This window comes from Galeopterus variegatus, unplaced genomic scaffold, assembly GCF_000696425.1.
Source record: "Galeopterus variegatus unplaced genomic scaffold, G_variegatus-3.0.2 Scaffold3585, whole genome shotgun sequence".
Taxonomy (NCBI): domain Eukaryota; kingdom Metazoa; phylum Chordata; class Mammalia; order Dermoptera; family Cynocephalidae; genus Galeopterus; species Galeopterus variegatus.
Window position 1 is genome coordinate 53276 of NW_007729696.1, and position 12815 is coordinate 66090.

The following is a 12815-nucleotide window of genomic DNA, read 5'->3' on the forward strand; positions in this document are numbered from 1 at the left end:
CTAAACCTAATGATGCAGTCTGATCTTACTAACTAAATACATTTTAATAGAGCACCTATATATTTTAGTGATGCAGGAGCTTTCAAGTGTCCCATGAAAAAGATGGCTATTTTGCTCTGTACTATTAGAAAAGAGTAGTCAATAACAAATGTCTCTAAGAAAAGTACAAAGTTATATAAATAAAAACAAAAGCAAAGACACCAACATCAGGGGTGCTCATTAGACTGATACAACTAAAGCAGCACACAGTCTTCGAATATGGGCAAACAGGTGTCTATTTTACTTTGTTATCTAACACCCAAGAGCAGCCTGTTTGGCTTCCTACAATAATTGTGACACAGAAGGCAAAACAAGCCTTCTCAGGAAATTTACACATTGATATAGCAACTCAAAGAACATGAAAATCTCACATTCTTTCTTGCACGTATAAAAGAAGTCAAAATTTTGAAACCCCTTGAGTTGCATATAACTCAATTGAATTGAATACAACTATGAATTATGTTAAACCTTAATCATCTCAATATCTGATCTCACAACTCTCATATGGTAGGAATTAAGTAAATGGCCCAAAAGCTTATTAAGCAAAAAAAAAAAAAAAAAAAATATGTTATTTGCAAGTAAAGTAAAATTACTTGCAAAAATACTATTCAGGTGCAAATTTAAAATTCACCTTCTCAGCCCTGAAATGAATAAAAAGTTTCTCTGACATAAGTGTAAGTAATAATTACCAGAGAATGGATAAAATTAAATTTAAAAACTTTTTATAAGAAAAAAAAAATACATGTCCCTTACCGATATAGTCTTCTATATTCATTATTTAAGCACATTCACAAAATTACACATGAAAAAATCTTCAGCTTCTAAAACAATCTATAATCATCTGAACCAATCTGAATTATAACCTGACAGGTTTAAATTTTATAATTTTAAGAATGCTCCAGAATTTCCCATTGGTAACATAGTCTGTAACTGACAATAGTTACTTTTCTTGTGGAAGTGACTAAATTTTATTTAAGAAGAGAAATGGTTAAATCAAACAAATGCTAAACATTTGTTTAGTTTTCAAGATTTCAGAACTTGCTGGCTCAAAACCAAACACTGAGTAGCCAAAGGTCAAGGGCAACATATTTGCAAAAGCAGCAACACCTGACCCAAAGGTGGCTTGGAGGAAATAAAAGGGAGCAAAAGCAGTCAGAAAAAATTAGCTTTTTCACACTGTAAATATCAAAGCAAAGTGACTGCTTTAAAAACTCCTGTACATAATAAGCACCACAAATTTATGTGAGTTAAAATTCTAATAAACACCTATTAGCAAAAACTTTTCTATATTATTCTAATCCTCTGGGGTTGCTGCTGTCAGTCCTACGGCAAAAAGCAAAACAAGCAATATAGCAAAAACTAAAGACAAGGGGTGACAAATGCTTATCATTTCAAATAAATAAATCAGTATACTTGTAATGTCCCACAGTGGCAAGATCCTCAGGCTGTGTGTGGACCAGCTTCCAGTGTGACCAGAGCAGGGCAGTGATGATTAGCAGGGAATCTCTGGAACCGGTTCTTGAGTGGGTCAGAGGGGTCAGCCTTCACGGACTATGAGGTGGTATTGTCTGGGGGAGCTGCCTGTTTTACCCATGTATGATGGATCCAGGGAATTAAACTTGCAACCTTAACTGCAGTAGGGGTAGTTTAGTACACCTATGTGTGGCCCTGTCCAAACTGGCTTGAAGGGAGCCTTTTCCCAGACTTTTACCCATACTGTGTCATTGGGTTGGAACTAGTGTGCCCATTTTCCTAAAGGAATGGGAGTTTGTTCCAAAATTGCCCTGGTTATCTGTCAGAAGGTCCTGGCCAGTGATTGCAAGTATTGTGATATTTCCATCTCCCTCAACTGGTGGGAATCCCCCTGCAGTCTAGCTATAAGGGGGGGTGGGGTGGGGGTGGGGGTCTCCCATACATGATTTCAAAAGGGGAGTATTCTGTTGGCCCTACCTACACCGGACCTGCAACAAGGCTAAGGGATGCATATCTATCTAGGGTAGCCCCATTTCCTGGCAAAGCTTGGCTAATGTGGTCTTTTGGGTCCGGTTCATGTGTTCTATTTTCCCTGAGCTCTGTGGTGGGTATGTTGTGTGGAGCATCTATCATATTCCCAACATTTGGCCAGTCCTTGAACAACCTCTGCAATAAATGCTGGCCAATCGTCCAATCCTATAGTCAGAAGGAGTCCGTATTTTGGTACTATTTCCCTTAAAAGGGCCTTTGTGACCTCCCATGCTTGCTCAGAACGCATGGGCAGTGCCTCCATCCATCCAGTGAATGAACATATCATTACTAACAAATATTTGTATCCCTTGCAGGACTTTACTTTAGTGAAGTTCATTACCAGGTCTCTGAAGGGTGATGTCCCAATTAGCTGGACTCCAGGGGCTGGCCAGTTCCCTCGCTTGGCTTTGTTTTGGATGCAGGTTGAGCATCAGGAGCTGACCTGGGCAGAGAGGGAAGCCAATCTTGGGATGAAATAGTAGCAACACAGTGTGGTCTCCAGGGCTGTTCTTCCCCAGTGAGTCAGTTCATGATACTCCAGAACTAGTTAGTGGGACAGTCATTGAAGAATTATTAGTCTGTGATCTGGGAGCTTTACCATCCTTCAGGGGTTTTAATTTCACCTTCTTTTTCTGCCCATTGTGTCTCTTCCTTGTGTACTTTAGTTGTTATGCTGTCTCTGGCACCAGCATGATTTTGGCAGTCTTATTCCGGTCTGCAGCAGGCTCTGTTTGGGCAGCCGCTTTCTTGGCTGTCTGGCCGGCCAGCTGGTTTCCTTCAATAATCCTGTCAGTCCCCTTTTGGTGTCCTCTGCAGTGTATAATAGCCACTTGGGTGGGTGCCCATATTGCTTTGAGGAGCTGGAGAATTTCTTCCTTATTTTTGATTGTCTTTCCGTCTGCCATTAGCAGGCCCCTTTCTTTGAATAGGGCCCCATGGATGTGTAAGGTCGTAAAGGCATATTTAGAGTCGGTGTAAATTTTGACCCATTTTCCTTTTGAGATCTGAGTGCTTGGATTAGTGTCCATAGCTTTGCTTGCTGTGCTGACCAATCTTGTGGCAAGGATTTTGCCTCTATGAGTTGTTACCACCTATCCAGCTCTTTATTGTCTTTAACTGCTCCCGTCTGTGAACAGTTCAATGTCTGGGTCAGTCAGGGCAAGTCTGTCAAATTGGGCCTGCTGGAGTATATTTCATCCATTAGTTCTTCACAGTCGTGGTCCAGGAAGCCCTACTCAGCAGGTAAGAATGTGGCTGGGTTCAGAGTCCACACTGTTTCAAGGCATACCCAGGGGTTTTCACAGAGGAGTCCTTAATAGTGAGTCATCTTGGAGTTGGTCAACCATTTGTACCCCTGACTATTCATTAGGATGGTCACCGCATGTGGGACCTTTACATTAAGATTTTGTCCCAAAGTGAGTTTGTTTGCCTCTCGGATTAGGGAAACAGTGGCTGCCAGGGCCTGTAGGCAGGGTGGCCAGCCAGATGCCAAGGTATCCAGTTGCTTGGGTAGGTATGCCATCAGCCTCTGCCAGGGTCCTGTGATCTCGGTGAGGACCCCCAAAGCCATATGATCTCTCTTGTGTACAAAGAGGTCAAAGTCCCGAGTTATATGTGGAATTCCTAAGGGCAGGACCCTGGGTTATTTCTGAGAAGGCATGTTCTTGCTTTGGACCACACACTAGGGTCCCTTTTCAGCTCCTCTGACTGCCTCACATAAAGGTTTAGCCTTTTCCGAATATCCCAGTATCCAGATTCAACGGAATCCAGCAGCCCCAAGGAATTCTCAGACATTCCTCCTGGTATTTGGTCAGGGTATAGCACAAATTGCTTATTTTCTCTCTAATCCCCATGAGCAGCATCTTTCAGAGATGTGGTACCCCTGGTATCCGACCTTCTGTTGACATATTTTTTTCCCAGGACACTTTATATCTTAAGTCAGAGAGCAGGCTCAGTAGGGCTCTTGTTCCTTCCCATCAGTTTTCCTGTGTGGGACTGGCCAGAAGGTCATCAACATATTGAAGCATGGTACAATTCAACCAGTCTCCAGGAAAGGCAGCTAGGTCTGAGGCTAGCGCTTCTCCAAAGCATGTGGGTGAATTTTTGAACCCTTGTGGCAGTCTGGTCCAGGTCAATTGAGCTTTTCTTCTTGTGCGGGGGTTTTCCCACTTGAAGGCAAATGGTGGCTGACTCTTGGGTGCCAGTTGGCATTGGTTGGGATTTTCCCCCTTTTTTCAGACATTCATTTTTCCAGTGGCCAAGCTCCCTATAGTAAGCACACTGGTTGGACTGTAGGGGTGTTCGTCCTTGTCAGTGAGGATTCCTCTTTTCAGATGCAGAGTTTTGGTCTGAATTGAGCGTTGCTGCCAAGAGTGCCACTTTTTGCTTTAGGCGTTTATCTGCCTCCTTTTGGGCCTCCTGGTCCCGATGGACAAAATACCTTATTGGCCACCTCCAGGAGCTGTGTGGCATTCATCCCAGCAAAACCTTTCAGCTTTTCAAGTTTGTGACGGATGTTAACACAGGACTAGGCCACAAAGGCTGTGTTGACCATCCGTTGATTCTCGGCAGCCTCAGGATAGAATGGTGTATAGACCTGGAAGGCCTCGCATAGCCTTTCATAGAACTCTGCAGGTGGCTCATCCGGTTTGTGGGTCACAATGTTTGTTTTGGACATGTTAGTGGGTTTTCTGGCTTTTGCTCCCAGCCCTTGGAGGAAGGCCTCTCTATATCAGCAGAGTCGATTTTTCCCTTCTTCTTCAATGAAGTCCCAGTTAGGTGTGGCATCTGGTGCAGCGTTTCTTGCCCAGTTCTCGGGATCCAGGGTGGCTGTGGGGACCTGATCTTGTAACCATTGCCTGGCTCCTGCCAGGATATGTCACCATTCCTCAGTACTAAAGAGGGTAAGGAGTAGCTGATGACAGTCTTCCCAGGTGGGCTGATGGGTGAGGAAAACCGACTCCAAGAGACCGATGAGAGCCTGGGATTTTTCTGAATATGATAGATTGTGGTGTTTCCAATTCAGAAGGTCCATAGTTGTAAATGGTTGGTAGTAGAAGAGGGGGCACCCTGGCTGTATGCTGCCATCTGGGCTAATCTGCTGTGGGCCTCGGGTTTCCCACAGGGGCATCTGGAGGACTGGGACCTGTTGGGTGGAGAGGAGTCGCCCTCCTGTCGGTTCAGGACTCTGCAGCGGTGCCTAGGTCCAGGCATCCCTGAGGGAGCAGGATATGGTGGGGGCAATTGTTCTTCATCTGGATCTCCTTGATATTTAGGCCTTTTGTTTCTTGTTGGCTGCATTCTGGCATTCGTACTACCTGTGCAGTGAGTACACTTTCTCTTATGAACATAGAACCGGATCCAGGGTGGCAGGGTCAGAGCTATTGCCAACAAGGAGTCTATGTATGGAAATTGGTCCAGGTGCCCTGGTTCCCCTGTTATGACCTAATAAACTGCTCAAACCTTTGGGAGGTCTAGAGTCCCTTCTGAAGGCCACCAGACACCAAAGGTGGGAGATTCCAATTCACAGAGGGTCCAGAGTTTTCCAGGGGTCATTTTAATTCTGTACTCCCCAGAGTAGCCCTTCTGAAAGTTCTTTAACATACATTTAAGGGCAGTAGGTTTTGAAGCACTTATCCCCATATTTAATTTTAGGCTCTTGCACCTGCCTCAGGTGTTTATATCCCAGCTAACGTTGGTACAAGGATTGGAAGGTTAATTTAGATTGCCAGTACTCAACTAAATGTCTAACCAAGCAAACAAACAAAGAGAAAAGAGGAGCAGTCGTCCTAGTCCCAATCGGGGCCAATTCCGCTGACACAGTAATTGATAAAAGCACTTCTACCCCCTGCTGTCGGCACAAATACCAACTAGATTCAAATCAGAGAAACAAAGCATAGCCAGGAGCCCTCCAGGGTATACCTATACAGAACAGCAGAAGAAGGCTTGGAAAATCAGAAAAAGGGAAAGAGAATTTTAGCGGCTTCCAGACATCCTGTCACTGCACACATGGAAAGGAATCCTCACCACTCTCATGCATCCCCCATCAGGGGGAACCTACTCAAGCAAAGTCTTCATGCTGTAGGACTGGCCTTCCCACCTCTGCCAGTTAGCCATCAGGGCAAGCCACTGCCATCCAGAGAGAGCATGCTTCTCACAGGTTGAGAGGAGTTTAAGTTGTAGTTGTATGGCAGTCACTTTAAAGAGGAAGAAATGGAGAAGAATGGAGAGTAAAAGAGAATAAAGTATTGCCTTGTCAGAATTTAGGCTGGGGACTCCAGGAGAGACTTACCAGCAGCAGAGACATGGGAGCAAAACAGTCCCAGTGGCCACTTGCCTCTTGCAGCTAGAGTCTTCTCTGGTGCCCAGAGCTTTCCAATTTTTGCCAGTGATTAAATTAGGCTCTTGAATTCCAAAGACATAGAAATGAACAACGTACCCAGCAGTAAAGCATGCAATGCTTTATTAAAAGAGGAGATAGACTTAAGCATAAGGGGGGGGGGGGAGTAGGCTCCCCCCTAAGTGGCTGAGTGGGGGCTTCACCCCTGGGGATGTATGGAGCTAATGAGTGGGGAGGGGAACTCTATGGCAGAATGGGCAATGGATCTCCCAGAGTAAATGAAAAAGGACATGTTCCTCCTTGGAAGTCAAGTAAGCATTGCCTAGGTCTGAAAAGAAGCATTTGCCTCTTTTTCGGGGGGCCCCAGGGAGCACTCAGACATGAACAAAGGCTTTCCCTCCACTGCACGTAGGACCCATTCCAGATCCCTCCCTGCAACGGAGGCACAAACAAAGGGTGGGGAATTTCCTCTCCCTTTTGGTAGGGGAAACAATCTGGCATCCACCTGGCCACATCCCCTGAGGGACTTTGGGTCCATCTTTGCTAAGGTGTTTCCGTATAAACCACAGACCTGGTCCAGTACACCAGGGACTGGAATCACCATTATGCCATATGACGTGACCACAGAACCACAGGTTAGGACCCACTCAGAAACCACGGCGTAGCCTTGGTTCCACACATAAACATACAGACCAAATTCACACCAAGGTTAAAATACTTTTCCCTCCCCCAATCCTGACCTGATCTGAACAGATGGACGTCCTTAAAAGGACAGACCTCACTACAAGGTCCTTAAACAGACAGATGTCCTTATTTTTATTTATTTATTTATTTATTTATTTTGTCTTTTTCGTGACTGGTAAGGGAATCACAACCCTTGGTGTGGTGTCGCCCGCACCACACTCAGCCAGAGAGCGCACCGGCCAGACCTATATAGGATCCGAACCCATGGTGGGAGCGTCGCTGTGCTCCCAGCGACGCACTCTCCCAAGTGCACCACGGGGCGGCCCCAGACAGATGTCCTTAAACAGATGGACCCTCAGGGAGGCCCTCTGGGAGGTAATCAAGCTTCCCTTCCACCCGGAGGTAGGCCTGAACTGAACTGAATACTGGGGTGGGGGAGAAGTCCTATCTGTCCTGCAGGTGGCAGGGGTCTGGCTGGTCCTTCCCTCTGTTGACTCTGGTCAGGCAGGCACTCCCTAGGATCAGCGAGGTCCCATTGTCTGAGGTCCAGACAAAATGTCCGGGTGGCACCTCCTCAGTCCTCTGTGGCATCGCTGATCTTCCAGGTCACCCCACCCAGACTGGTGGCTCAAGGGGCCAGTCCCAATCGCTTCCCAGCCAATGCACCAGAAAATGTTATGGAATGGAATCGACAGAGAAGCAGTAGGCACTCAAAGCGTTGGAGAGTCAGGTATTTTATTACCTCAGCAGGCCCAGATGAGCCAGCACTCCAAGATCTGAGCCCCGAGTTTAGGTCTTACAGGGTTTATATAGGTGGACTCTTGCAGGTTCTTTTAAGTTTTGTTTTCTCAGCATTCATGTAGCCAGTGCAGTAGGCATTGTGATAAGCAAGCATGTTTACAAAAGCAGGAGTGTGAGCAGTTGATTATCAGTAAAGGTGATACAATAAGCAGGCTCTGTTTTAAAGGCAAAATAAGCTACTGAAAGAATTAATTTTGAATTTTCCCAACAAAGTTCTAGCTATGGAATTTCATTTATTGCTCAAAAACTGGGAGCACCTCTTTCTTATGGAGCATTTAAAGAAAAGTTTCAAAATCGTTATCTTGCTTTTCCAAGTGTCAGCAAAATTATGTAAGTGCATGAGCTGTGAGGCCTGAAGATAGTAATTTCTAACAATTTTTAAAAGGATCAAACTAAGGGGCCGGCCCGGTGGCGCACTGCTACAGTGCGATGCTTGGGAAGCCGCTGAGGGTTCGGATCCCACATACAGACCGGCCGCTCACTGGCTGAGCGAGGGGCGGGAGCAACGCCGAGGGTTGCGATCCCGTGGCCGGTCCCGGTCCGGTACGGGCGCGACACTGAGGGTTGCGATCCGTTGCCGGTCATGAAAAAAGACAAAAAGAAAAAAAAAAAAAAAAAGGATCAAACTAAGTGAAAACTAAATGTTTTAAAATTCAATTAAAAAGGAAATTTAAAGCTTAATGCCATTTTCTTTGAAGTCCAATAAACATATATGAGGGTACTTCAAAAAGCTTCGTATTTTTTAATTCTGTTTTTCCATGAATTTTTTGAAGTACCCTTGTGTACGGACATATACATATATTAAAAGACACAGAATACATATATGAAACCGTGAATTAATGCCACTCTTTAACAAGTGATCAAAGATGACAGGTGAATTTCTGGGTGCCCTTTAATGTTAACCAGGCTCAGATTCACAATTTTATCAGTACTGAACCCATTACTACCTCTTTGAAAGATAGATTTACTCATGTACTAATACTTGTTTAATTGAGTTAATTAATTACAGCCTAACCCAAAAGCTCAAACAGACCTCACACAGTATTCAAAGTGTAGCTTGAAATCTAACCTCCTTCCCTTTTCTTTAAACTGGCCCTGGGGATGAAGTCAATAAATTGTCAATTAATAACATACTTGCTTTGATGACTCTTCAGTAATTTACTATCATCCCACTTAATAAATTGTTTAGTAAAAGTTCTGGGATTTCAAGCAAGATACCTCTTCCATGGGAAAACTTATTTTAAGAGTTTTCTGCCAATAAAACAATAAGACAAACTGGCTGATAATCCTCCCACACTATTCTGTGTAGGTATAAGCATTCAACCAGTGAAGGTTTAATTTGTTCCGCCAACGGCACAGAAAACTACTTCAATTTACTCACTAAATAAATCTGAACGTTAGTCTCTTACATTTTGTTAAGGCCTAGGTTGAACTAGGGTAATTATAGACAAAAACAAACAGTCCTGAACCTAGTAGTGTCAGTACAATAAACATAACTAGTATTCCACTACCAGTGCCAAGATGTTCTCCTATGTATATGTTCTAACAAATTCTAACAGGAACTCATTGCTACCTAAGGCCAGCTTCCACCAGACAGCATTCTCTTTTCACTTAAAAGTCAGATACTCTTAAAATATAATGAAGATGTAAAACCTCTGCCACATTGGCCCATTTGGTACTGTAGACATCTCTTCCCTCCTGTCCACGTATAAGAATAAACCTGTTTACTCAGATTCTTAGCCTCTTACCTGCTCTCAGGGAAAATTCCCTAACTGATATATTTATCCTGTCCACATAGCTCTCTGGCCTCTTATCCTATAAACGACAGATCTCTGTCTTCATGCCTTTAATTCACTGTAAGGACTTGTCCTCCAATTGGCCAGATGCCAATCAGCTCCATGAATCCACTTCTCATTTATTACAATGAATGTGCCAAATATGGAGGAAAACTTTTGTATTTTTAGTCATCTGATAAAAATAAATAGCATAAACAGAATAAAAAATTAAGAGTTAAAAAGATAGTGGTACTATAAATTAAGTGAGAAACAGGCACTTTTTGAAAAGCACTTTCTGACTAGTACTAAGACAGCGTACAATACCAAATAGCTAATGCCAAAGTGGTAAACAAATAAGATAAAGAAAGTAGCAATGACTATTATCAAATGGGTAAAAGCTTGGATGTCAGTCCATTCCCTTATTTTTGCATCTTAAGAATATTATTATTAGCAATTAACTCCCATTATCTACCATTAAAGAAAGGTTTCTCATGTAACTTACTAAAGATTTTGTTTTTATTCAAAACCATTTATTAATTCAATAAACTTTTACTGAAAACCAACACTATGCCTAAAAGTAAACATTATGCACTCAGACATAAATAAGGAATAGTCCCTGTATTTGAGCTGCTTATAATTTAGTAAGAGACAATGACAAAAAATTAATTATTTTAATGTTTGAAGAGTGCTTGAACAGAGATATTCATAAGAGATTACAGAATGCAGCAGAGAAGAAATATGACTGGTACCTAACCTGTCTTGGTAAGGGAATTTGTGAATGTATTTTCAGTGGAGGTACGCTTGAGTTGAATAGAATGAAGAGGATAAAGTAAGAGAAGAAAATCAGTGAACTTTCTATGCACTAAAAATTGCATACACTGATGAAAATGGTAGGGGAGGAGAATGGCATGTTCATGGAACTGCAAGTAGTTCTGAAGGGGAGGATAGTATGCATATGAAAAGATATAAGGATAGAGCTATCCTGTTAATAAGTCTGAGCTTTATCCAGAAAACAATGAAGGAGCCATTAAAGAATATCTTAAAAGGGAGTGACAAGATTAGATCTATCTTACAGAAAAGTTTTATAAAAAGCCTTAGGATTTGTTGACTTTCCAGACAAGAAAGATGGGAAATGAGGGAAAGAAAAACTTTAGGCCAATCCCTAGGTTTATGACTGAATTGACTGGTTGATAATACTACCACCATTCATGTATAGAGAATACAGGTCAAGGTGCAGGCTTGGAGTAAAATGGTGAAGTTAACTTGGCAGTACTGGGTTTAATGTGCTTGTGAATTATCCAAAAGAAAATGCTCCACAGATAACCAAAATTTCATCTGTAGCTCAGGGAAAATATTGGGACTACTAATGTTACTAGATAGTACAAATTTAACATTTCATTTTTACAGAACTGATTGGAATTATCCAAAGTTGTGCATATAATATCAATTCCTTATAGCCACTGGATTCAATGCTTTATTCTATGAAAAAGAAATTGATTTTCTTTTAAAGCAATCATATTTGCCAATAGAAAATATGAATGTCATTAAAAGTTTTCTTCTTCCTGTATCCCTGAATATCCTCTCACAGAGAAATGCTTTCTGATTAACCAGAAAACAAAGGCTACTTTATTTCTGTTTTTCAGCTTCCAGTCACAAACTCTTGCCATTATAATAATTACTGACACTTTCCTGTGCCAAATCTTATTCTAAATGTTTTACTCACATGAATTTACTTAATCTTCATGACAACCCTATGCGGTAGATACTATTATTACTCCCATCTTACCAATAAGAAAACAAAGCTACTGAAGAGTCAGAAATTTGCCCATGATCACAGAGACAGTATGCAGTGAAGCCAACAATCAGTCCAATTATAAAGTCCATACTTGTAACCACTATACCATACCAACTGTCATAAATTATATTACTCTAATAAATTAGGATCGCGCAAACATCAAAATTTATTCAGAACCTATGGAGAACTACAGATAGAAACAAGCAAATGAGTGTATATGGAAAAGGAGCTCATGTTAGTGAGACATACAAAAGAAACACACACTCTAAAGCTGCATTTTATGCTGGAGTGTGCACAGAGTTTCTGCAGCTGCTTCAAAACCTTGGTACTACTGGAATTTTACTGTTGCACTGACTGGCCCTAGGACGCACCCACCCTTAATATATTTGGAGGATTCTTCATTTGTAATGCCACCTCATTTCCTTTAATGATGGTACCACTATAGAGAAAATATGGCTAGTTATAAAGTTAAAGCCCTGTATAAATCACAGGGGAGTCTGCCCCATAGGAGAAATACATGCTAAACATCCTTAGAACCACTTTTGCAAAACAACACTTTATCTCTTCTCAACTGGTTTTAAACAACAAAGACAGACCTTTTCATCATGTTCCTCAGAAAGAATAATTTTCACTGCTATTTAGCACAGAAATGCTACAGTGCTAATCTGAAGCAAACCCTACTAATATGGCTGGAGAGTTTGGAGTTATGGCCAGAGGAGTCAAATAATGGCCAGAAAATTCAATATCTTTAACCCCTGGGATAATGACTTGAGAGCAGCCTTGGTGCCCCAGAAAACCTGCTTTCTTAGAGATAGTTGAAGCAAAGAGCTACAGGGAAACAAAATTACAATAAAAGCCCTATTTTTTGACACTATGAATACTGGTTCATTTGATGGAGGAAAAGATAAAGTGAGAATCACAAGAAAAAAAACATAAATACTCTAAACATTTTATTAAATGTAAAACAAATGTATATTCATTAACTAATCTTTTAATGCAGGTAGAGCAAAGGACTTTAAATTCGAGCTCTGCTTCATCCTACAAAAACACATCTAATGCATCATCTACAATTTCTACTTTCAACTTTGTTTTAAAAAATAGTATAAGTTCCTGTTCCATAGAGTTATTGTGAGGAAAAAATGAGATAATACCGTTAAAACAGTACTTGACACTAATGGGCACTCAGTAACAGCTAATATTTTTATTATGTAAACAGAACTTGGTTTACAAAACAAAATGTCACTATATTAAGTCATCTGATCTTTTCAATATCCCTATGGGTAGGCTAGTGTTTAATAATATTCCCATTTCCCAGGTGAGAATACTTGAGGTAAACAGCACATAAGGAACAAACACCCAATAATGATATGGCTGAGGC

General features: G+C 41.8%; 1 protein-coding gene across 1 annotated transcript in view; it reads right to left on the minus strand.

Annotated features, from left to right (window-relative positions):
• Positions 1-5064: 5064 nt before the first annotated feature.
• LOC103601090 (vacuolar protein sorting-associated protein 13B-like) overlaps positions 5065-12815 on the minus strand; it is a gene marked incomplete at its 5' end in the record, with an annotated part of 153223 nt that continues 145472 nt past the window's right edge. Inside the window, one exon of the mRNA XM_008585467.1 lies at positions 5065-5360. Coding sequence (XP_008583689.1) covers positions 5065-5360 — 296 coding nt within the window. The remainder of the gene's footprint in view (positions 5361-12815) is intronic.